This window comes from Procambarus clarkii, chromosome 28 (genome assembly GCF_040958095.1).
Source record: "Procambarus clarkii isolate CNS0578487 chromosome 28, FALCON_Pclarkii_2.0, whole genome shotgun sequence".
Classification (NCBI taxonomy): domain Eukaryota; kingdom Metazoa; phylum Arthropoda; class Malacostraca; order Decapoda; family Cambaridae; genus Procambarus; species Procambarus clarkii.
In genome coordinates this window covers 5,287,421-5,314,356 of record NC_091177.1, presented here as the reverse complement: position 1 = coordinate 5,314,356, position 26,936 = coordinate 5,287,421, and the positions used below count along the sequence as shown (strand labels likewise).

The 26,936-nt window shown below is 48.2% G+C and overlaps 1 protein-coding gene across 6 annotated transcripts in view; it reads left to right on the top strand.

The window, feature by feature from the left end:
- The window catches only part of LOC123755047 (obg-like ATPase 1), a 95,041-nt gene that overhangs the window by 29,860 nt on the left and 38,245 nt on the right, over nt 1-26,936 (top strand). For all 6 annotated transcript variants that reach the window (XM_069332818.1, XM_045737501.2, XM_069332819.1 and 3 more), the window contains exon 8: nt 6,397-6,537. In XM_069332818.1, the coding sequence (XP_069188919.1) occupies nt 6,397-6,537 (141 nt within the window). The remainder of the gene's footprint in view (nt 1-6,396; nt 6,538-26,936) is intronic.

Below are 26,936 nucleotides of genomic sequence, written 5' to 3'. Positions count from 1 at the left end.
ATAAATTTGGGTTGTTTTGTTGTTTGTTGTTGTATTAGAAGTCACCACTGTCACAATTCCTCAAAAATTTAATTTTGTACCATGTATCAGCTCAGCCAGTCTTCACACCTATTAAGTTGTAATGTGTCATCAATTTGAGTAATCTGTTAAAAATACAATGTATTAGTAAAAATTAAAGCACAGATATATTAAAGTTTTCTATTCGTTGGCCTTAATGGGTTACGTGAGTTGTTTGGGTTCATTCCCCGTGGCACAGGGGTAAAACATTCGCTCGACGCTTCGCGAGCGCTTTGGCCTGGGTTCCTATCCTGGCTGGGGAGGATTGACTAGGAGCCAATCCTTAACTGTAGCCTCTGTTCACCCAGCAGTGAATGGGTACTGGTTGTTAAACGATTTGGTGGGTCATATTCCTGTGAAAAATTAGGATTAAGAATTAGGATTATATATAAATAAATAAATAAAAATTTAATCAAATAATTTCTGATTAGTCATAACAATTGCATTGTTTTATGCAGAGGCAAAAAAAATGTGTCATTTGAGTGAATTTTTAAGTTCTAGGACTTATGAATAAGTCTAAGACTTATTCATAAGTCTAAGACTTATTCATAAGTCTAAGACTTATTCATAAGTCTAAGACTTATTCATAAGTCTGAGTACCTCAGGTGTGTTATTATTGGGAACTGTTGTAAGGCTGGGGAGTGATTGTTAATTTACATGAGTGGTGTTTAGTCCGATTAGTTAGTGTAGTGCAAATTACTTTTCTTATTACGAATTATACAACACTGAAAACCATTAGCAATTCAGAATATCCAAATACAATTCTCGCAGATAAAGATGACTGCATATTTTTGAGCAGGAATTACACAGGTATCAATCACCCGGCAACATTGCAAGATTTTTTTTTTTTTTAATATACCTGGGCTTTAATGCCTGATTGGTTGGCAAATAGTGGTGGTGGCCGAATTCTCCACTCTGGCCATGAGGACACGAAGGGTAAAGTGGGCATTTTTTTTCCTGTACCAAGGTAATTATTACTCTGGGTAATTATCAGAGCTATGAAGGAAGGTGATTGGTGGTTGGGAGGGTGGTTGGTGATTAGCCGAGGGGCAAGGTGGGCGGAGCCTGCGATAAGGTCTGATTGGTCGGGCGGGTCGACGCGACAATTTGACTGGGCCCTCACGGGGGCCCTGGCTCTTGCCACCAGCCCGGATACTACGGATTTGTGTGTGTCTGTCCCGCCACTTCTTTACGAGTCCCCGGGCTACTAGTTGTCACTTGAGCCATTACGGCCGTGGCGGGGTAAAATACCCGAGGCTCCAGATCCAGTCATAACATTCCCAGAGTGGTATATGGCTTTATAAATTCCAGTTAATGCTTCAAAATACGGCGTATTTGGCAACCGGGGGGAGAACGACGGTCGCCTAGATAATTGGCGCATGCATTGTCGTCCCCTCCCCCAATCCCCCTTTCCCTTCCCTCCCTCCTCGCCCCCTTCCCTTCCCATCCCTCCTCCTTCCCTCCCTAGCCCCCACCAGGCTCCACACGAACCCCACCCACTAATGCGACCCGTCCACCACGCTCTTTCTCGATATCTTGCTGCAATTACGTTTCTGCAATTTGCTGTCCGTTGCTCCGTCTCCCATTAAGCGTTCGCACACTATCTGCATATTTGAGGTGCCCGTGTGTTATTGGCTGGTGTGTGCTCGTTATGTTGTTTGTTTGTACCCAACTGTGTGTGTGTGTGAGGGGATGAGGGCCAGGCTATGGGGGTAGCAGGCGAGGGGTATAGGGTAGGGGACGAGGGCATGAGGGTAGGAGGCGAGGGCATGAGGGTAGGAGGCGAGGGCATGAGGGTAGGAGGCGAGGGCATGAGGATAAGAGGCAAGCCACCAGATCCAAAATGAGACGGCCCCCCCCCCTCACCCCCACAGCTGGTAGGCCTAAGAGACTCATTATTCTCGACTTGAACCAAGCCTCAGAACCATGCAATAGCAATTGAACAGAGCATCAAAACACGTACACACACCGAAACTACAACGTTGGTACAACGTTCGAACAAGTTTTAATACCTAACCAGTTATAACAACCTATATAGCAAGTTGTAACAACGTTCAAATACGTCATAAACACGTTAAGCCAAGATGTAACAACTTTATTTTCCGCTTGTTACAACATGTCATAGAGACAGTTTCGGTTTGTGATTCCATGGCAAAGTCCATCTATAAACATCCCCACATCTTGAAATATACGAGTCAGATGTTACAAAGACTTAGAGCTCTGATAAAAGTTGTGTTTGTAACACGCAGAGACGGTCTCGCTTCATGCAGGTCGGCGTTCAATCCTCTACCGTCCAGGTGGTTGGGCACCATTCCTTTCCTCCGTCCCATCCCATATCCTTATCCTGACCGCTTCCCAGTGCTATAGTCTGCAATGGCTTGGTGCTTTACCCCCTCTGATAGTTCCTTTCCCTTTCCTTCTCTGATAAAAGCTACCAAACACACACCATCAACCAATCATCAATCAACCATCAACCTCCGTCCTCTCAAATAATGCATCATATTTTGACGTTGTCATGGTCGTCAACGTCAAAATATGATGTACTATAAATGATAGCGGCTCGCACAATTGACGCGCTGTTCCGTTTTCTATTCGTGGGTTTATCGAGTGTTAGGTTCGGGGTAGTTAGTACAGCAGTTTTTGTGACGTGATGACCCGGGGGGGGGGAGAGAGCGGGCTGCGCGAAAAAAAAAATCCAGTTGGTTGATTGACAGTTGAGAGATGGGCACAAAGAGCCAGAGCTCAACCCCCACACACTCAACTAGGTGAGTACACACACACACACACACACACACACACACACACACACACACACACACACACACACACACACACACACACACACACACACACACACACACACACACACACACACAGAGGTCCTGCTGTGCCTGGTCCTGTGCCTGTGCCCAGGTCCTGTCTGGCAGGTCCTGCCTCACAGGGTTACTTGAATTCTACGACCAGGCAACAAAAATAAGGCAAGAGAAGGGTGGGCAGACTGCATATTTTTGGATTGTCAGAAAGCCTTTGATACAGTGCCACACAAGAGGCTAGTGCGAAAGTTGGAGATGCAGGCTGGAGTGAGAGGGAAGGTACTCCGGTGGATAGAGGAGTACCTAAGCAACAGGAGACAACGAGTCTGTGTGAGGGGTGAGGTCTCAGATTGGCGAGACGTCACAAGTCAGTCCTTGGACCTATACTGTTTCTGGTATATGTAAATGATCTCCCAGAGGGTATAGATTCGTTCCTCTCAATGTTTGCCGACGATGCAAAAATTATGAGGAGGATTGAAACAGAGGATGATAGTAGGAGGCTACAAGATGACCTGGATAGACTGAGTGAATGGTCCAACAAATGGCTGTTGAAGTTCAACCCGAGTAAATGCAAAGTAATGAAACTAGGCAGTGGAAACAGGAGGCCAGGCACAGGATACAGAATAGGAGATGAAGTACTTAATGAAACAGAGAGAAAGATCTAGGAGTTGATATCACACCAAACCTGTCTCCTGAAGCCCACATAAAGAGAATAACGTCTGCGGCATATGCGAGGCTGGCTAACATCAGAACGGCGTTCAGGAACCTGTGTAAGGAATCATTCAGAATCTTGTACACCACATATGTAAGACCAATCCTGGAGTATGCGGCCCCAGCATGGAGCCCGTACCTTGTCAAGCACAAGACGAAGCTGGAAAAAGTCCAAAGGTATGCTACTAGACTAGTCCCAGAACTAAGAGGCATGAGTTATGAGGAAAGGCTGCGGGAAATGCACCTTACGACACTGGAAGACAGAAGAGTAAGGGGGGACATGATCACAACCTACAAAATCCTCAGGGGAATCGACCGGGTAAACAAGGATGAACTATTCAACACTGGTGGGACGCGAACAAGGGGACACAGGTCGAAGCTGAGTACCCAAATGAGCCACAGAGACGTTAGAAAGAATTTTTTCAGTGTCAGAGTAGTTAGTAAATGGAATGCATTAGGAAGTGATGTGGTGGAGGCTGACTCCATACACAGTTTCAAATGTAGATATGATAGAGCCCAATAGGCTCAGGAATCTGTACACCAGTTGATTGACGGTTGAGAGGCGGGACCAAAGAGCCAGAGCTCAACCCCCGCAAGCACAATTAGGTGAGTACAATTAGGTGAGTACACACACACACACACACACACACACACACACACACACACACACACACACACACACACACACACACACACACACACACACACACACACGCGCGCGCGCGCGCGCAGACATGCATTCATCATACATTCTGCATTAGGAAGTGATATGGTGGAGGCTGACTCCATACACCGTTTGAAATGTAGATATGATAGAGCCCAGTAGGCTCAGTTGATTGACAGTTGAGAGGCGGGACCAGAGAGCCAAAGCTCAACCCCCGCAAGCATAAATAGGTGAGTAACCTCTTCATCTGCGTCTCACCCCCCCCCCCCTCCTTTCATCTGCATCATTTCCCCCTGTAGCTGATTCAGCTACTCTGAATAAGTTGCAAGTAGCACGGGCTATGGTGAGCCCGTAGTGAACTCACCTGGCACAGGAGCGGTCCCATTTCCCATTTTCCTCCCCCTCTCATAAACCCTTCACCACGCCACTCCCTCCATCGCCACAACAGTCAGCCCGTTACACTCTCATAGGAACTAATGACAACAATCGGAGGTGAATCACCGCCCCCAAACTGTTGACACTAACGTACAACCACCAATCATGTTGTGACACGGCAAGTTGTGTGTGTGTATTCACCTAGTTGTATTCACCTAGTTGTGTTTGCGGGGGTTGAGCTTTGCTCTTTCGGCCCGCCTCTCAACTGTCAATCAACTGTTTACTAACTACTATTTTTTTTCACACCACACACACATACACACGGTAAGGGGGGAGGGGGAAGATGAGGGAAGGAGGGTGAAGATAAAGGGATAGAATGGTGAAGATGAGGGGGGTGGCAGCATCCTCAGTGTCTTGTGCGGCAGTGAATATGAACAGCAGGGAGCCGGTCGGCCGAGCGGACAGCACACTGGACTTGTGATCCTGTGGTCCTGGGTTCGATCCTAGGCGCCGGCGAGAAACAATGGGCAAAGTTTCTTTCACCCTATGCCCCTGTTACCTAGCAGTAAATAGGTACCTGGGTGTTAGTCAGCTGTCACGGGCTGCTTCCTGGGGGTGGAGGCCTGGTCGAGGACCGGGCCGCGGGGACACTAAAGCCCCGAAATCATCTCAAGATAACCTCAAGATAGCATGAACGGAAATGAACAAAAATGTTATCATGTATAATATAATGGAAATCTTTATCACTCCATAAGAAAATTGTATATAAATTTAGTTTCACACTTTCATATTATATCGTTTTCACACAAAGTGTATACTTGAAACAATCCACCTATCCCACGACTGTTATTCAGTAATTTGTTCTCGAAATCACCAGCCCTTTTGCCAAACCAGTATTTACCCATGTCTTTCTCTGAATGTGAACTTGCCCATTTTTGTATCCATTGTTTCGTAGTGTGTTTTGTGTTGCGATATTTGAACACTTTTATCACAAAATCCAGATAATTACTTTACCATTTTTGTCCTCCTACATACGGGGTTATCTTGAGGTTATCTTGAGATGATTTCGGGGCTTTTTAGTGTCCTTGTAAATTAAACATTTGTAAAGTCTCTCTCTTTATAAAGGAGTATTCTAATTGCTAGGATTAACAACATACATTAACCTTAACCATACAGCGTTTGGGATTCTTTCGGACGTAGGTTCGAACCCTCGCCACGGCCCTTGTGGATTTGTTCATAGGATTAACTTTGTCATTCTTCTCTGTAAGCTTTTGTTATAGATTTAGCTACTCGGAACAAGTTGCAAGTAGCACGGGCTATGGAGAGCCCGTAGTGGACTTATCTGGCACAGCAGCAGTGGTCTCTCTCTGTAAGCGTTCAAGTGTGTTTATGTGCGTTCTGTAGAACGGTGGCCAAAGGTGACCTGCGGTGGCCAAAGGTGACCTGCGTAATAATAATTTTAATTGTGCAGTCAGTTTTGGTCAGGTGCCACGTGAGGCCTAACATGGACAAGATAAAGGGGTTTAAGGGTAGTATTTAAAAAGTTTTATATACAATCTAAATTGTCTTCTATCAGTCTTGAGTATTCCTTTTTGTTTTCTCATGTGTGGCTGCGGACACGAAGGACTTGCTCACTGCAGTAAGACCCTGTCTTACTGCAGTGAATCAAGTGTCAATTAATCTGCAGTGTCTGAAGGACTCAGACTAGGCCACCGTATCGGAAATGTCCTCGATGAAGGTGTTACCAATAGCTTTGTTCTCTCTCTCCGTGGTCAGGTTGGTGAAGATTAAGGAGTGGATCGACGCCAACGACCCCGGCGCCATCCTCATTCCGTTCTCGGGGGCCCTGGAACTGCGACTGGCGGACATGGAACCGGAGGCGAAGGCCCAGTACATCAAGGACAGCGGCATTTCCAGGTACGTGTGTGTATGTGTGTGTGTGTCCTAATTAATTTGGCTTTCTTTGTTGGTGTGCAAGATGCCAGTGTTGTACCCTATAGCTTTACTGCCCCCTGTATGTTGTCCACCAGGGTTCCTTTCACAGGTATGTAAGTCTTTTGCAGTCAGATTTCTAGCGTGAGTCCCAGCTCCTTATAACAACGTCAGTGGGCGGCCAATCTTGGTTCTACGAAGTAGGGCGTGGAGGGGAGGGAAGAGAAGGTTGCCCTAACGCTCTTAGATGCTTATCTAAGAGCATCTAAGAGTTCGAAGGAACTTGACCTTCTAACACACAACGTTAAGATAGCGCCTTGTCAAGGGACTGATCCCGGGGCGCCGGAGGACATGTAGTCCGAGGGAAGACTAAAGAAGAAGTGAAAGAACGGGATGCTAAATCACTCGGACTATTGGGCATCGTCAAGGTCAGGGGCGGCAACAGCTGGATCCTCAGCCCTTGTCAGCCCGGGCAGGTGAACACAGCCGCACGCTGGGGACAGCATAAACAGTGTGACGAGTGAGGCTCTTAACACAGCGTGTCCTGAAGGCTGAGCCTGTCTTTAACCACCTGATTAATATTGTGTTTTGAGGCGTGGTGGAGGGAGGGGTTGTGTTGTGGAGACCCAGAGGGTGGGGGGTGGGGGGGTAGGGGTTGTGTTGTGGAGACCCAGAGGGTGGGGGGGGGGGTAGTGGTTGTGTTGTGTTGTGGAGACCCAGAGGGTGGGGGGGGGGTAGGGGTTGTGTTGTGGAGACCCAGAGGGTGGGGGGTAGGGGTTGTGGTGTGTTGTGGAGACCCAGAGGGTGGCGGGTAGGGGTTGTGTTGTGTTGTGGAGACCCAGAGGGTGGGAGGTAGGGGTTGTGTTGTGTTGTGGAGACCCAGAGGGTGGGGGGTAGGGGTTGTGGTGTGTTGTGGAGACCCAGAGGGTGGCGGGTAGGGGTTGTGTTGTGTTGTGGAGACCCAGAGGGTGGGGGGAAGGTAGTGGTTGTGTTGTGGAGACCCAGAGGGTGGCAGGTAGGGGTTGTGTTGTGTTGTGGAGACCCAGAGGGTGGGGGGTAGGGGTTGTGTTGTGGAGACCCAGAGGGTGGGGGTAGGGGTTGTGTTGTGGAGACCCAGAGGGTGGGGGGAAGGTAGTGGTTGTGTTGTGTTGTGGAGACCCAGAGGGTGGGGGGTAGGGGTTGTGTTGTGGAGACCCAGAGGGTGGGGGTAGGGGTTGTGTTGTGGAGACCCAGAGGGTGGGAGGTAGGGGTTGTGTTGTGGAGACCCAGAGGGTGGGGGGTAGGGGTTGTGTTGTGGAGACCCAGAGGGTGGGGGGTAGGGGTTGTGTTGTGGAGACCCAGAGGGTGGGGGGTAGGGGTTGTGTTGTGGAGACCCATAGGGTGGGGGGTAGGGGTTGTGTTGTGGAGACCCAGAGGGTGGGGGAGTTACTGTGGGAGTAGAGGAAGGTGGGGTACAGTGGTGGTGGAGACCCTGTACCATGACCAGGGACAATAAGAGGTGGATTTACAGAGGGAGAGTGGTACATTAGCCGTGATTATCGTGGTCGTAACTCTGCAGGAGGGGATTGGCGTCTCCAGCATGGCCGGCGTCACCCGCCACCACCTCCTCCCCACGCTCAGGATCCACCACCACCACCACCTCCCCACGCTCGGGATCCACCACCACCTCCCCACGCTCGGGATCCACCACACCATACCTCACCCTGTTTTTTTCTTGTTGGTGTCCTGGCCCGCTATGCCAGGTACTGCTCCACCCACCCTACGCACTCTAGCTACTCCACTCTTGCCATAAATGCCTACTCCGCCTTAGCAAAAATACTTCTCAATATAAATAAATAACAGTAGTTCTCTACTGTTTGTCTACATGTTCCTTGTATGTTTCTGTTTTCTTCTTCTGTTTTCTTTCTCTTCTTCTTCCCTGTTGTCGTCGTTCTCCACCTCCCTCTTTTGTATCCTCTGGTGCCGCTGCCTCTTCATCCTCCTGCTGTAGTCTAGGAAGTATCGCATGCACCGTGTTTCCCCTACTTCCTCCTGCTGTAGTCTAGGATGTATGGCATGCCCCGTGTCGTCTCCCTTACTTCCTCCTGTTGTAGTCTAGGAAGTATCGCATGCCCCGTGTTTCCCCTACTTCCTCCTGTTGTAGTCTAGGAAGTATCGCATGCCCCGTAACTCGGGACTGAGTTTTTATGGGTATCGTAGCAGGGGACCGCGGGGCATTTTTGCGAATCAGTTTCGCAAAAACTTACGAACCTGTACATGTTTTCACAATCTTTGACGGCTTTGTTTACAATTATTAAACAGTTAATGAGCTCCGAAGCACCAGGAGACTGTTTATAACAATAACAACAGTTGATTGGCAAGTTTTCATGCTTGTAAACTGTTTAATAAATGTAACCGTCATAGATTGAGGAAAGATGTACACTTTCGTAAGTGCTTGCGTAACTGCTACGTGAATCTGGTCCCAGGTGTGGGTTCCTGCTGTCGTGTTTGTCTCCTTGCTACACACCTGGTTTATTCCCCCTCTTTTCCTTCCCCACCTTCCCCCTCCCCACCTTCCCCACCTTCCCCCTCCCCCCCCCTCCCCCCCTCCCCCCTCCCCATCTCTAATAACACCACAACCTTATTTCTACGACTTCGGCCACTCGCCCCCTGCTCGGAGGACACATGTCCCGTCCGTCGATAGGGGCTGTCATTCCCCGCTGGAGGGACGGGGTTGACGGCCGTAGCGACCCGCCGCGGTGGTGGGTTGGAGTGATACAGCTCTTATTGGGGCCTCAGTGATACGGTCTTTTGTCAGTAGGGGCATGACGAGGATTGGCGGCTGCCGCCCAGGATAATTTCCGTACTAAACCCTTGGGAGCTTCCCGGACAGGTTATTACAGTGCTATATTGGGGCTGGTTTGGGGAGGGGGGGAGTGGGGGGTCGTTCACCTCCCTTACCTTCCCTTATTGGTGGGGGGGAGAGTGGGTAGGTTACCTAACTTATAGGTGGGGAGTGGGGAGTTTACCTTAATTACCTTGTATGTGGGGGATAGGGTAGGTTGCCTCCCTTACCTTACAGGAAAGAAGTGAGTCTGTCACCACCCTTACTTTAAACACAGTCCTCTACTCCCCACCTATCAGGTAAAGGAGGTAACCCACCCACTCCCCACCTGTATGGGAGGTAACCCACCCACTTACCCCCACCTATAAGGTAAGGGGTGGGGAAGTAACCAACCCCACACACAAAAAACACTTGGCTGTACAAGGTGGCCGGGAGATGTAAGGGAGCCCCCCTCTCTTACCAGACTACAATACATATACTTATTTATATTTATTGCAATAGAGTAAGAATGAGCCAATTCCTGGAGTCGAGCAAGCTACCGTATCATTTCCCGGCGGCTACGACATATGTTTCACCTCAACCACCAAACAAATAATACATTTTATTTATATTCACAAGATCTAAGGTTTTAACTTCCAATAAATGTTGGTTGAAATGCACCAAGATTGATTTCTCTCACCAACAATTTAGGGGCGTCCGATCCTCCAGCACTGGACTTTCTTCCAGAGGTTAATAGTGAAATTAGAGAGCTGCGACTGGAGTCATGGGAGTCATGTAGAAGTCATCTTCTGGTTCTGTTGAGGAAGCATTGGTTATACTTTGTGGATGGAGGGTTGTGGATGCGTGGGCTTGTGAGGTTCATGGAGTGTTCTCTGGTTGTGGCCTATGACGCCTCTACTCAAGTTCAGGTATGTTTATTGAGGCAAGACAGAAATACATCTCAAAGGGATAGAGTAGCTTAGGCTATTTCTACCCCCCCCCCCCCTAAAGACGCCTCTACTCTTTGCCAGGTTTGTATGGCGCGCGCGCGCTCTCTCTCTCTCTCTCTCTCTCTCTCTCTCTCTCTCTCTCTCTCTCTCTCTCTCTCTCTCTCTCTCTCTCTCTCTCTCTCTCTCTCTCTCTCTCTCCTCTCTCTCTCTCTCTCTCTCTCTCTCTCTCTCTCTCTCTCTCTCTCTCTCTCTCTCTCTCTCTCTCTCTCTCTCTCTCTCTCTCTCCTCTCTCTCTCTCTCTCTCTCTCTCTCTCTCTCTCTCTCTCTCTCTCTCTCTCTCTCTCTCTCTCTCTCTCTCTCTCTCTCTCTCTCTCTCTCTCTCTCTCTCTCTCTCTCTCTCTCTCTCTCTCTCTCTCTCTCCTCTCTCTCTCTCTCTCTCTCTCTCTCTCTCTCTCTCTCTCTCTCTCTCTCTCTCTCTCTCTCTCTCTCTCTCTCTCTCTCTCTCTCTCTCTCTCTCTCTCTCTCTCTCTCTCTCTCTCTCTCTCTCTCTCTCTCTCTCTCTCTCTCTCTCTCTCTCTCTCTCTCTCTCTCTCTCTCTCTCTCTCTCTCTCTCTCTCTCTCTCTCTCTCTCTCTCTCTCTCTCTCTCTCTCTCTCTCTCTCTCTCTCTCTCTCTCTCTCTCTCTCTCTCTCTCTCTCTCTCTCTCTCTCTCTCTCTCTCTCTCTCTCTCTCTCTCTCTCTCTCTCTCTCTCTCTCTCTCTCTCTCTCTCTCTCTCTCTCTCTCTCTCTCTCTCTCTCTCTCTCTCTCTCTCTCTCTCTCTCTCTCTCTCTCTCTCTCTCTCTCTCTCTCTCTCTCTCTCTCTCTCTCTCTCTCTCTCTCTCTCTCTCTCTCTCTCTCTCTCTCTTTTCTCTCTCTCTCTCTCTCTTTCTTTCGTTTTTTCCTCCAGTATGTTGCACATGTCTGTGATGCAGATATGTGTTGTTGTTCCCACAGTTTTGGGACATTGCACTTAACAATATTCCATTTCATCTGCCACTTTTTCTGTCCAGTTCTTCGCCGTGATACGAGGTCTTTCTGGCGTTCCCTCAAACTCCTTATGCCAGCTTATTATCCACCCCACTTCTACCATCCCCCGGAAACTTGTTAAAGTAAGTCTCCCTCCAGAGATTTAGGTGGGTTCCAGGGACAACAAAGGCCCCAGTGCAGACACCTGGGGCACACCACTGTTGACGTGTCTCGGCTCCAACTTCCACCGTTTTGGTGGTAAATCTCAGCCTCCTGGCCTCCAGCCACGCAGAGGTCTGATCCAGGTGAGGTGGCTAGGGTGGAGCATTTTTTTGGTGGCGCTGGCAGCGGTGGAGAGTCTTCAGGTGAAGCTGGCAAGGATGGAAAGTCTTCATGTGAAGCTGGCAGCGGTGGAGAGTCTTCAGGTGAAGCTGGCAAGGATGGAAAGTCTTCATGTGAAGCTGGCAGCGGTGGAGAGTCTTCAGGTGGAGCTGGCAAGACTGGAGAGTCTTCATGTGAAGCTGGCAGCGGTGGAGAGTCTTCAGGTGGAGCTGGCAAGACTGGAGAGTCTTCATGTGATCGTTGTATTTTTGTTCTACTACAGATCATCCCCAGTTGTATTTTCAGCTACAAGGTCCATTGAGTATATCGTTGCATCTTTCCAGAGTTTGCCGCTCTTTTTGATTGGTATCTCACACGCACCCAAACACACACACACACACACACACACACACACACACACACACACACACACACACACACACACACTCACTCACTCACTCACTCACTCACTCACTCACTCACTCACTCATTTTGGTTGCCACTTTCCTGTATTGTGGAAGGCTTGGGCTGGAGTCCGTCGGGTCGGCGGCGGCGGGTAGCGTCCGCCTGTCGCCTCCACTCTCACGCGATAATGTGATCCACCAGCCACCACCACACGCTCCTGCCTCGACCTCATACCACGCTCACCATCACTACACACTACCACCACATACTACCACGTCTACCACCACATACTACCACATCTACCTCCACATACTACTACGTCTACCCCACTACCACCGCTCAGCTGGCTAAGGGAGTACCTGATTGAAAGCAAGTTGGGTTCCCACAAGGTTTGGTTCTGGGACCGCTGCTGTTTTCTAATGTATGTGAACGATCTTCCCGAGGGAGTGAGCTCAGACGTGTCAATGTTTACAAAGGTGACGCAAAGGTGATGAGGATTTTAAAAACAGAGGAGGATGGTAGGACGTTTCAGGAGGACCTTGAGAAACTCCAAGAGCGGCAAAACAAGTGGTTGCTGGAGTTCAATGCCAAGAAGTGTAAGGTAATGAAGATGGGAAAGGGAGAGGGGAGACCAGCAGGTATCTACACCATAAGGGATCTGGTCACACCAGAGGCACACACAAAGTGGACAACATCAGCAGCATATCAGACGCTGGCAAATACAAGATCATTGATGACCAGACCACACACTAGAAATTGAAGGGACGACGACGTTTCGGTCCGTCCTGGACCATTCTCAAGTCGATTGTCAATTTCTAGTGTGTGGTCTGGTCAACATACTTCAGCCACGTTATTGTGACTCATCGCCTGCATAAGATCATTGTCTAGAAACCACCTAAATCAGGACTCCTTGAAGGCAAGCTCCACATTTGTTAGACCAATACTGGAATACGCAGTACCGGCATGGAATCTGCACTTGTGAAACCTAAAAACTACACTGAAAAAAAAAGTTTGCAATAAGATTGGTGCAGGCGATTAGTCACAATAACGTGGCTAAAGTATGTTGACCAGACCACACTCTAGAAGGTGAAGGGACGACGACGTTTCGGTCCGTCCTGGACCATTCTCAAGTTGATTGTGATAAGTCAATATGTCAAGTCAATAAGATTGGGGTCAGCGCTAAGAGGGTAAAGTGTTCGAAGATAGGCTAATGGAACTAAGTCTCACTTACCCACTAGTATCCCCTCAAACACGACCCGCTGGTCAGTTAATAATTCAACCCGTTCTCGCAAATTTAATAAGTCAATATTGACTTATTAAATATGTGCATAGGTGACATACTTAACATAATAGATACCCTTAAAAAGATTCATAGAAAACACCGACCTTACCTAACCTTGTTAGTATCTTAAGATAAGCATCTTATTGCTTCATAATTACAATTATTACCTAACCTATAATAGGTATAGGTTAGGTAATAATTGTAATTACGAAGCAATAAGATGCTTATCTTAACCTACTAACAAGGTTAGGTAAGGTCGGTGTTTTCTATGAATCTTTTTAAGGGTATCTATTATGTTTAGTATATCACCTATGCACGTAGTTAATAAGTCAATATTGACTTTACGAATTTGCGAGAACGGGTTGAATAATTAAGTACCCAGTTACTGCTGGGTGAAGAGGAGCAAACAGTTAAGAGCCAGGACTCTGAACCCAAACCAAATGGTAATTCTCTCCTGAGCCAGAGGTTGGGTCGGCGTCTGGGTCACACGCACCCAAAGGTTAGGATAGGTTAGGTTAGGTTAGGTTAGGTTAGGTTAGGTAAGGTTAGGTAAGGTTAGGTTAGGTTAGGTAAAGTTAGGTAAGGTAAGGTTAGCTTCATCTGGCTGGGAGGAGGGACCATGGAATCACAAACCGTAACTGTCTCTATTTTCCGCTTGTTACAACTTGTAATAAAGTTGTTACATCTTGGCTTAACGTGTTTATGACGTATTAGAACGTTGTTACAACTTGCTATATTGGTTGTTATAACTGGTTAGGTGGTGTTAACACTTGTTCGAACGTTGTACCAACGTCGTAGTTTCGGTGTGTGTTTGGCGGGGAGCCGCCACTTATCTGCCGTTGTTGTTGTTGTTGTTGTTATAGATTCAGCTACTTGGAACTAGTTCCAAGTAGCACGGGCTATGGTGAGCCCGTAGTGGACTTACCTGGCACAGGAGCGGTGCTGTGACTTATCTGCCGTCATCGCTGGAACATATATCACTCATTACCATGAGCTGGAACGGAAGTGAAGATTGCACCTCGCCTTACCACGACCTGCATCAACCACATTTTGCTCCCGCTGGCCGCTAGGGCACGAGGGCGGTGGTGGGGGTGTGGTTGAGCTGCGGCTCACTGGCCCCGCCTCTCAACTGTCAATCAGCTGGTGTTCAGATTACTGAGCCTGCGTGTGTTCGCCTAGTTGTGCCTGCAGGAATCGAGCTCTTAGCTCTCGGACGCCGCCTGTCTAACCGTTTTTCTTGCACGCATAGCGGCCTTCATCCTAATTTTCGCAGGAATATGACGCGCCAAATCGTTTAACAACCAGGGGCCAGATTCACGAAAGCACTTACGCAAGCACTTACGAACCTGTACACTTTTCTCAATCTTTGGCAGCTTTGTTTACAATTATTAAAGAGTTAACGAGCTCCGAAGCACCAGGAGGCTGTTTATAACAATAACAACAGTTGATTGGCAAGTTTTCATACTTGTAAATTATTTAATAAATGTAACCAAAACCGTCAAAGATTGAGGAAAGATGTACACGTTCGTAAGTGCTTTCGTGAATCTGGCCCCAGGTACCCATTCACTGCTGGGTGAAGAGAGGCTACAGTTAAGGATTGGTGTCCAACCAATCCTTAACTGACATGTATCATTCCCGGCCTGGATACGAACCCAGACCAAATCGCTTGAGAAGTGCCGGGCTTTAACCACTGCGCCACGGGGACAGAATGATGCCTGTCTCTCTTCCTCTATAACGGCTATTAAATATATTTATCTTTAAAACACACATACACACACAAAGTTAACATTGTGTGTTAGTGTTAATCCCCCTCCCCCCCCCAACTTAGGAGGGCCGCGCGGCTGAGTGGACATTGCACTGGGTTCGTAACCCCTAAAGGCCCGGGTTCGATCCCCCGGCAGAGGCAGAAACAACTGAGTAAAGTTTCTTTCACCCAGGTGCCCCCTGTACACCTAGCAGTAAATAGGTACCTGGGAGTTAGACAGCTGCTACGTAGGACTAGGTAGTCCTACTCTTAGGACTAGGTAGTCCTACTCTTAGGACTAGGTAGTCCTACTCTTAGGACTAGGTAGTCCTACTCTTAGGACTAGGTAGTCCTACTCTTAGGACTAGGTAGTCCTACTCTTAGGACTACGAATCCCGAGCGCTGTCCACTCAGCCGTCAGGCCCCAATCGCCCTCAAGAGATTATATGCGTGCGTACGTGTGTTTATTTTGGTGGTTTTGTGTGTGTGTGTGTGTGTGTGTACTCGCCTAGTTGTGCTTGCGGGGGTTGAGCTCTGGCTCTTTAGTCCCGCATCAACTGCTAGGCAGGACCAATGGTGTACTGCTAGGACTAGGTGTATTGCTAAGTGTGTGTGTGTGTGTGTGTGTGTGTGTGTGTGTGTGTGTGTGTGTGTGTGTGTGTGTGTGTGTGTGTGTGTGTGTGTGTGTGTGGAGCCATAGACTCAAAATACAAAGATGGAGGCCAGGCTTTATCAGACATTTATACAACCCCTTTACGAAACATGTACATCTTTCCTCATTCGTGGCGGCTTAGTTTACATATATTAAACGTATGTATCGTTGCCAAGCTCATGGACGGTTTAATAAACAGAGTCAATGCCGCCACGATTGGTCAAAGATGTACTGGTTTCGTAAGTAGGTGTGTAAAGGCTTGATGCATACAGATATCTGGTATCTGGGACTTGACTTATAAGGACAGATTTGAAAGGTGTTAGTGAGGAAAGGTGCCATGCATGCCCTGGGGTCAGGGACGGTGCCATGTCCTGGGGTCAGGGACGGTGCCATGTCCTGGGGTCAGGGACGGTGCCATGTCCTGGGGTCAAGGACGGTGCCATACCCTGGGGTCAGGGACGGTGCCATGCCCTGGGGTCAAGGACGGTGCCATACCCTGGGGTCAGGGACGGTGCCGTGCCCTGGGGTCAAGGACGGTGCCATACCCTGGGGTCAGGGACGGTGCCATGCCCTGGAGATCAAGGACGGTGCCATGCCCTGGGGTCAAAGATGGCGGCTGGGTGTTGCAGTGTAGGGTTCGGGGGGGGGGGCCACTGTGTCGTGCCTGTGGGCCGTCTGTGTGCTCCAGATACAACCGGTGGTGCATGCCGGGTTTCTCCTCGAGCTGCTCTGGATCTCGAGCTGCGTCGGGCACGAACTTACTCCCCTTAGACTGGTCCAGATTGGATCTCACCACCCCACCCCTTCCCCCCTTTCCCTTCCTTCCCCGTCATTCTCAGACGGGGCAACAACTGGCCCCTCAGATGGGACTCGACTGGTTCCTGTTAACGGGCCACGGAGGGAACATAATGGCGCGGGCTAAAGCCGGTTTCCCAAATGACACTGAAGCTGGCCTCTAGATTGGACTTTTAGATCGTGCTCCACACCCCCCCCCCCTCCTCCTCCATACGGGACTTGCTTAGCGTCCTAAACGGCCTCTTAGTGACGGGTACCCCTCACCCCGTCCTTATTCAGTGAAACCTCCGGGTTGGCCCCCTAGACGGGGCCTCCGACTGTCCCTTCAGACAGGCACCAGACTGACCTAGACTGGGGTCATACAGGACCCCCAGACTAGCCTGAAATTGACCCCAGGAGAATGGGGGTCAGACTGACACTATTTATCGAGATGTGATCGGTTTGGTAAAGTTGACCTGTAGTAGATTCATCAGGTACTGAGAGCGAGGGATGTGGGGTGTGTGTGTGTGTGTGTGTGTGTGTGTGTGTGTGTGTGTGTGTGTGTGTGTGTGTGTGTGTGTGTGTGTGTGTGTGCGCGCCCGCCAGGCCCCGCCAGTTGACGTGCAGGTGATTGGCGTCTTCCAGGAACTGCTACATCATTAGTCTGTCACGCAATCCTCAAAACTTACCGCCACGGAGAGTTCATCATATCCAATTGTGTGTGTGTGTGTGTGTGTGTGTGTGTGTGTGTGTGTGTGTGTGTGTGTCTCGGATCTGGTCTCCGGGCCGGGATAGGAGACGCAGTAGGGGGGGGTGGCTGGCCGCCTGGGCCTCTCCTCCACGCGGGACGGGGCCAAGACTTGCTTCTCTCTCTCTGGCACCACCACAGCCATTTTTTCCTTACAATACTCAATGACAATTGTAATAATGTGGTCATTATAAATTAAGGGCTTAACAGCGTATAGTTTCATTAAATTTTGAGTATGGTTCCCTGAAGTGTTGCACAAAGACATTTTAGCAACCGGTCCTTTCCTTCATCTCATCTATCCCTCCTTCTAGGTTTCTTAACTGTTTGTTATTGTGGCGCGTGTGTGTGTGTGTACTCACTTAGTTGTGCTTGCAGGGAGGGTTGAGCTCTGGCTCTTTGGTCCCGCCTCTTAACTCAATCAACTGATGTACAGGTTCCTGAGCCTACTGGGCTCAATCATATCTACACTTGAAACTGGTTTATGGAGTCAGCCTCCGCCACATCACTTCCTAATGCATTCCATTTGTCAACTACTCTGAAACTAAAAAAGTTTTTTCTAATATCTCTGTGGGCTCATTTGGGCACTCAATTTCCACCTGTGTTCACTTGTCCGTGTGCTCCTTGTGTTAAATAGCCTGTCTTTATCTACCCTATCAATTCCTTTGAGAATCTTTTATGTGGTGATCATGTCCCCCCCTAACTCTTCTGTCTTCCAGGGACATGAGGTTGAATTCTCGTAAGTCTCTCTTTGTAGTTCATACCCCTCAGTTCAGGTTGTGTGTGAGTGGGAGGTGGCGCCATTATCTCAAGTATATCATCAAACTGGAAAAGATGCAAAGACATTCTACTAAATGGCTTCCGGAACTGAAAAGCAAGAGCTACGAGGAGAGGCTGGTGGTGATAAATTTGCCAAAGCTGGAAGACAAAAGAAAAAGAAGCGATATAATCACTACATACAAATTAGTAACAGGAATAAAAAGAAATTGACGAAGAGGAATTCTTGAAACGTGCAACTTGAAGGACAAGCGGTCATAGTTAAGGAAGCAAAGATTCCGGAACAAATATTAAGAATTGTGTTTTGCAAACAGTGGTAGACGGTTGGCACAAGTTAAAGGAGAAGGTGGTAGAGGCCAAAACCATCAGTAGTTTCAAAGCGTTTACAACGAGGCTTGTCCCAGACTTGGGAGAGATGGGGGTTATGATGACAGACTGAAGGAACTAAACTTGATGATGCAAGACAACAGGAGAAAGAAAGGGGAAGGAGACACAATAGAGACATTTAAAATACTTGGGGGATTGACAGAGAGGAAAAAAGAAGAATTGTTCACAATGAATACCAATAAGAAGGCTATAGGTGGAAGCTTGAGACTCTGACGAGTCATAGAGATGTTTAGACAGTTTTATTTTAGTATAAGAGTAGTGAGAGAATGGAACGAAACAACAGTTGCAGCAGCAAACTCCATTCCGAATGTTACAAGTCGATGTGATGGGGAAAGCATTAAACAACCGGCGGCTAGAAAGACGGGGTCCAGGAGCTAATGGTGGACCCTGCAGGCGTACATAGATGATACACAATGTGCCCAGACGTCGTCCAGGAGAGAGAGAGAGAGAGAGAGACACAGTCAGTCAGTCAGTCTGTCTTGAGGAGCGTGCCCCGCGCGGTAATGAAGATAATAGTAAGGAATAAGCTGATGGAGCCGCTGGCCAAAGATACGTTCATCAGAGGCAACAACATGATACCAAGGGAGGGGGGGGGTAACCCTGCCGGACAAACCTGTGTTAGTATTCAATAACAGAGTGGAAAGGGTCCGGCAGGGCAGGTAGAGATGTGTGTGTATGTATGGTGCCTTGACCCCTGTCATAACTACTTATAAATTTGATGTGTTTTGCTGACAAGAATTTTCAAACAAAATCATATTTTTTTCACGTATTTGCTTTTGCTTTCTGGTTTTGCGCTGTATTTCTAATAAGAGAAAAGTAATGTTCTTTCTATATTAACCCTTCAAATTCCCATACAAAAATATTACAAAAAACAAAAGCAAAGTTGTTCTTTTGGTGGTGGTGGTGGTTTTTTTTTTTGGGGGGGGGGGATTAAAAAATGGCTCATCTTAAAGGCGGTGGTCGCGAGCCTCGTAAGTTACCTATGGTGAATGGAGTCGCATTGGTTATTTCCGGTGAGATACTGCGGTGTGCTGGAGGGGAGAGGTGTTGGCGCCCACCGCTAGATGGCAGCATGTGCCGGGACGGGCAAGTCCTGTATTTTGAAGCTCATGAAAATGAGTTATTTACCTACTGTTATCATTCATTTATTTGTGATTTGCATGTACCGTGAAACGAGATAGTTTAACGGGCTTCAGCAACAGATGGGAATGTGTATATGAGATGGTGCATTTAAACGGGACCCGCCCAGCTAGCTATATATATATATATATATATATATATATATATATATATATATATATATATATATATATATATATATATATATATATATATATATTTATTTATTTATTTATTTATTTATTTATTCACGAAAGCACTTACGCAAGCACTTACGAACGTGTACATCTTTCCTCAATCTTTGGCGGCTTTGTTTACAATTAAACAGTTAATGAGCTCCGAAGCACCAGGAGGCTGTTTATAACAGTAACAACAGTTGATTGGGAAGTTTTCATACTTGTAAACTGTTTAATAAATGTAAACAAAGCCTCAATCAAAGATTGAGGAAAGATGTACACGTTCGTAAGTGCTTTCGTGAATCTGGCCCCTTGCCTCTACCCGGCGGCCTCCTGCCTCTACCCGGCGGCCTCCTGCCTCTACCCGGCGGCCTCCTGCCTCTACCCGGCGGCCTCCTGCCTCTACCCGGCGGCCTCCTGCCCCTACCCGGCGGCCTCCTGCCCCTACCCGGCGGCCTCCTGCCCCTACCCGGCGGCCTCCTGCCCCTACCCGGCGGCCTCCTGACTCTACCCGGCGGCCTCCTGCCCCTAATATGGTCCACTCAGCAAGGCACGAGAGGATGTTAGGGGGGAGGACGAGTTCCAAGTACCGGCTGACTGAACCAGTTTCCAAGAAAAACCTTTGAATGCAGTAAGATTTTAGTCGCCTATAAAGTTTTATTAGAGTTTTAAAACTATTTTTAAAATAGTTTTATTTGTAAACCGACGGAGTTCGGGTGCTGGCAGATGGAATGAAGATTGACCTTTATGTATTTTGACCTTTATTGACCTGGTGTAGCCGGGAAAAACCCGGCTACATCAACAAAAGCCAAATGCTCGTTAATCCAGCATCAACCCATCCTCAGATCCAAGTCCATTCCATCCAGCGGTTGACCCCAAAGACGCAGTCGTCAATTTTAACATGGTGTTCAGTCAAAATAGGAATTTTCTCAAATACATATTAATATTGCATAACCATATTTTATTGTTATATATTAGCATACTTTGCATTGGTTAGGTTAGGTGTTTAGGTTCTGTTGGCGATTATTTGTATTTGTAGTACGTGGGTGAAGCATTTATTAGCGTTGTGGTTCGAACAAAATTCGTCAGTGAAGCACTTGTTCCGGATATGTTCGAACGTCAGCAGTTGTGAGTCGTGTGTAAACCGCTTTTCATTCATAAACAGGGGGTTTGGCGGGTGCATGGAATCACTTTTGGATCTTTGTTTGGAGGACGGGCTGTTTTTATTCATAAACAGAGGGTTTGGTGGGTGCATGGTTCTTTTGGGTCTTTGGAGGACGGGCTGGTTACACTTGAGATTACGTTCGAACATTTCTTGAACAGTGCTTCGCTGACAACCTCTGCTCGAACCACAACTCTGCAAATGCTTCACCCACGTGATTACAATACAAATAATTGCCAACACAACCGGAACATCTAACCATAACCTTCGCTTAACTATACACAGAACTTTAATGACCTTTTGAATATTAATGTCTTAGAACAAACATATTGTCGCACATTTAACGAGCCTGGTCCGAGGACAAGTTGCTCACATAGGCCTACTGAGCCTTCCCAGTTTGGTGCCTTCCTTGGATAATTACTGACTTACATAGGCCTATTTATAAAATACATAATAATTTGTATTTTGATATAAGGTCCTTTTTAATTATATTGTCTTGAGAAATGTTAATGCATACGGTGTTTGAGGACGGCCGCTGGAGTGGGATGTACCTTGTTTGAATGTTTGTTAGTGGGTGGTCGCTGGCAAGTGGTGGTTGTGCAGTTTCTGGGGGATGGTTTACCTGTAGAGGGTTTCCAGAGTTTTACTGCTCTTGGTGTCTGTAACGAGTGATAGTTGGACTGTGAATTGGTTCGTGTGTGTGTGTGTGTGTGTGTGTACTCACCTATTTGTGCTTGCGGGGGTTGAGCTTTGGCTCTTTGGTCCCGCCTCTCAACTGTCAATCAACTGGTGTACAGATTCCTGAGCCTACTGGGCTCTGTCATATCTACATTTGAAACTGTGTATGAAGTCAGCCTCCACCACATCGCTGCCTAATGCATTTCACCTGTTAATGTATTAGGCGATTTTGGTGTTTGTTTGTGTGTGTGTGTGTGTGTGTGTGTGTGTGTGTGTGTGTGTGTGTGTGTGTGTTTTCCTCTCTTAACTGCCACCATCGCTACACGGCAGACATGGTGACCAGGGAGGTGTGTAGGCAAATCCTGGGAGTTGATGGGGGAAGGGCAGATTTGATGGGGATGGGTGGTGGAGACCTTGGAGAAGATGATTGAGGGTGGGTGGGTGGTGGGGGGCAGCAGGTGGCGGTGGCCAGAAAATGAAAACAATCAATCAATCAATCAACCACAGCCATGGCAGTAGGCAGGTGTTGTGGCGCGTCCATTTGGTGCTATCTCCTCCACCTGTCCATCCCCCCCCCCACCCCCACCCCCCCAACTCCCCTCACCCCCAACTCCCCTCACCCCCAACTCCCCTCACCCCCAACTCCCCACCCCAACTCTACAATAGGAAGTATCAAATTTCCGCTGGTCATGGTAGAGGTGGAAACCTGGAATGGCCGAATCTTTTTAATCGGTGGTTTGACTATTTGGTCGTTGTGTGGCGTCGGTCGTTATGGCCCCTTCCCCCTCCTCCCCTTCAACGTCCCCACCCCCCCCACCCCCTCAATCTCCCCCCCCCCTCCACCGTCTCTTCCACCTTCCACTCTAAATGATTTTCCACATCATTAGTGCCGGAGCCCCAAGAAGGTTAAGCTAGGAGAATTGTTTAAGCTGCATTTCACACCCCCTGCAGGAGAGGAGGAACAGAGGGAGGGCTATGATCACAGTATATAAGATACTGAGTGGGATATACTAGGTGGACGAGGACAGGACAAAAACATAATTTGGATGAGAGGATATTGGTGGAAGTTTTGTCGAGCCTCGATAGATTCGTGTCTACCTGCCAAGTCTCGATAGATTCGCGTCTACCTGCCAAGTCTCGATAGATTTAGACCCACTACTAGACTGTGATATAGTTCTTGACAAGCATGTACGCGCGCAGGCACACGCACGCACACACACACACACACACACACACACACACACACACACACACACACACACACACACACACACACACACACACACACACACACACACACACACACACATACATATATTTCGGGACCAAAGAGTGGAAGCTCGATTCCCGCAAGCGAAACTAGGTGAGTATACACATATTCAACTAGGTGAATACATACATACATACATACACACGTACATACACACGTACATACACACACACACACACACACACACACACACACACACACACACACACACACACACACACACACACACACACACACACACATACATATATTTCGGGACCAAAGAGTGGAAGCTCGATTCCCGCAAGCGAAACTAGGTGAGTATACACATATTCAACTAGGTGAATACATACATACATACATACACACGTACATACACACGTACATACACACACACACACACACACACACACACACACACACACACACACACACACACACACACACACACACACACACATACATACATACATATTTGCGCAATGAGCTGTTTGGTGTGTCGAGCAAAAGATCTGGAGGTTGACACACTTGTTGCTCGTCCGTCCAGGCCATTCCGGTGACGCCGATTATCGGTAATTGGAAGCTGGCGACGATCTTCGGTACTGGCAGTTGGGGAGGGTGCCCTGGGGTAGGGGGGACGGGGGGGGGTGATGGGTAATTATGGGTGACTCCACCGGGGCCTGGGTTATTGTGGTTGTAGACGATTGTGGTTATAGGCGAGATTGTTGTTTGTCGTGTGGCTTGTGCTGCGTGGTTCTCTGGAGTCATGCGCGCGTGTTTTTAGTTAGTGTCCTGTTCTGTCCTGCGCAGCCCAGTTTTTGTCTTTCTCTATCCTGCCCTGATTTATCTATGCTATCCTATCCTGCCCTGATTTATCTATGCTATCCTATCCTGCCCTGATTTATCTATGCTATCCTATCCTGCCCTGATTTATCTATGCTACCCTATCCTGCCCTGATCTATCTATGCTACCCTGACCTGCCTGTGCTACCCTATCCTGCCCTGCCCTGCCTATGCTACCCTATCCTGCCCTGCCCTGCCTATGCTACCCTATCCTGCCCTGCCCTGCCTATGCTACCCTATCCTGCCCTGCCCTGCCTATGCTACCCTATCCTGCCCTGACCTGCCTATGCTACCCTATCCTGCCCTGCCTTGCCTATGCTACCCTATCCTGCCCTGACCTGCCTATGCTACCCTAGCCTGCCCTGACCTGCCTATGCTACCCTATCCTGCCCTGATCTGTCTATGCTATCCTATCCTGTCCTGATTTATCTATGCTATCCTATCCTGCCCTGATCTATCTATGCTACCCTGACCTGCCTGTGCTACCCTATCCTGCCCTGATCTATCTATGCTACCCTATCCTGCCCTGCCCTGCCTATGCTACCCTATCCTGCCCTGCCCTGCCTATGCTACCCTATCCTGCCCTGACCTGCCTATGCTACCCTATCCTGCCCTGACCTGCATAAGGTACTCTACCCTATTTCTTGTCTCTTGCGTGATTAGGTTAATGGGTTAGTGGAGCAGTGCACCTGGTGGGACAGGGTGAATGGACCGTTGTACCAGGTGGGACAGGGTGAATGGACCGTTGTACCAGGTGGGACAGGGTGAATGGACCGTTGTACCAGGTGGGACAGGGTGAATGGACCGTTGTACCAGGTGGGCAGGTGAATCTGGTTAGGTAGCACCCCCATTTAGGTGGGTAAGGGAGAAGAATACCTTGAGTTTGGAGGAGGCAGGGGCAGAGCACCCCAGGTAGGGAGGACGGGCGTGGTGGAGCATCACCCTGGGTATGCAGGGAGGGTGAGGAAGGGTGAGGAGGAGCGGTGCCGAGGGTGGTAGGGGGGTAATGAGAGGTGAGGAGGCGGCAGATTACATGTTGGCCCGCCGGGTAATGATGGCAATCTGGCCGCATTTGTCATTGGCGGGAAGACGATAAAGTGCTGGAGTAGCCGAGTGTCTCCGGGCTGCTCCACCACCACCACCATCACCTTTTGCTCCCTGCCCACCCTCCCTCTACTCTCTCCCTCCCTCTACTCTCCCTCCCACTGGCTCCATCTCGCAAGCTCTCCTGTCATCGTCTCCATCCCTGCGGACTCTTGCCTCCCGGGGCCTCGGTAACAGTGGGTGCGTTACTGCCCGCCCGCCCGCTGCTGCCTGGCCGGCCGCTGCCTTGCTGCGTCTTGTGTATGTGTATTGTGCTTGGGAAAACGGTCTCGCGTATGTGTGTGTGTGTGTGTGTGTGTGTGTGTGTGTGTGTGTGTGTGTACTCACCTATTTGTGCTTGCAGGATCGAGCATTGACTCTTGGATCCCGCCTTTCGAGCATCGGTTGTTTACAGCAATGACTCCTGTCCCATTTCCCTATCATACCTGGTTTTAAAATTATGAATAGTATTTGCTTCCACAACCTGTTCCTGAAGTGCATTCCATTTTCCCACTACTCTCACGCTAAAAGAAAACTTCCTAACATGTCTGTGACTCATCTGAGTTTCCAGCTTCCACCCATGTCCCCTCGTTCTGTTACTATTACGTGTGAACATTTCATCTATTTCCACTTTGTCAATTCCCCTGAGTATTTTATATGTCCCTATCATATCTCCTCTCTCCCTTCTTTTCTCTAGTGTCGTAAGGTTCAGTTCCCTCAGACGTTCTTCATATCCCATCCCTCGTTACTCTGGGACAAGCCTCGTCGCAATCCTCTGAACCTTCTCCAGTTTCCTTATGTGTTTCTTCAGGTGGGGGCTCCATGATGGCGCGGCATACTCTAAGACTGGTCTCACGTAGGCAGTGTAAAGCGCCCTAAAAGCCTCCTCACTTAGGTTTCTGAATGAAGTTCTAATTTTCGCCAGTGTAGAGTACGCTGCTGTCGTTATCCTATTTATATGTACCTCAGGAGTTAGGTGTGTGTGTGTGGGGGGGGGGGGAAGTAACGATGAGAAATACCGGTGTTCTACACTGAAACACTTGTTATCGCGTGCAGATACCTGCTGCCAAGGTTCACACACCGACTGCCGAGATTATATATATATATATATATATATATATATATATATATATATATATATATATATATATATATATATATATATATATATATATATATATATATGCATGCTATTGGCGACTCTCACATTGTTTTCAAGGACCAGTGTATGGGCTGGGATGAGACCCTGCTGGGGCGTTGCTGAGACCCTTACTGTTAAGGGCGTTCTATTTTGACTGCCCAAAAAGTTCTATTTTCTCACTATTTTGCGTTGTGTCTAGTACCATCTGCCTTGCTTGGTTCTGTGTGCCCTGCTAGACGGACAGTGCCAGGCAGAGAAGCAAGTGCCAGGTACTTTCTCCTCTGCCTGGCACTGTCCAGCAGCTCCTTCGAGCATCATGACACCGGCACCTTGGAATATAATCCTTAATCTTATGACATTAACAGAGGACGTCGTAACAAGCATGAAAATTGCAACACTGGAAGACAGAAACACGTAAATCATATATATCAACACAGCCTTTCAATTTTGCAACAATAAACAATGTGTTGATCAACGTTGATAAGTTGCAATTACTTCAGTCTGGAAAAAAAATAAATCTTGAGGCTAAACATTGCATTATTACTTGGCAGGACTTGATTACTTGTGATAGAAAGTCCAAAAGACTAGAATAGTACCAGAAGTCAGGACAATGATAGGATGGCCAGTGAGAATCTTCAGATATGGGATGCTACCGCCAGTGATGCTGCTCTTTAATGCCTTAGTGCTGCTTGGTAGGGATTTTGTTCAGTATTTACATTCGTCCCCCGTCAAGGCAGGCGAGATGGCGAGAGCTGCAATGTATGCAAAGATCCTTTTCCATCGGCATAGAATAAGTGAAGGTTAGGTTAGGTCAAAATTGCGAAGGTGAATAAATAAGTGAAGGTTAGGTTAGGTCAAAATTGCGGCACCAACTGAAAGCATTCAAACTATACTCCTTGCATCGAGGGACGAGAGAAGTGTCTCATAATATACACGTGGACAATACTGGGAGATGACGTTGCAAACCTGCATCATCAAATTACAACATGCTGGAGTGGGAGATATGGTAGGAAGTGCAAAATAAATTCAATAAAATGTCGGGGGTGCCGTAAGCACAACTAGAGAACATATAAACCTCACAGACCCAC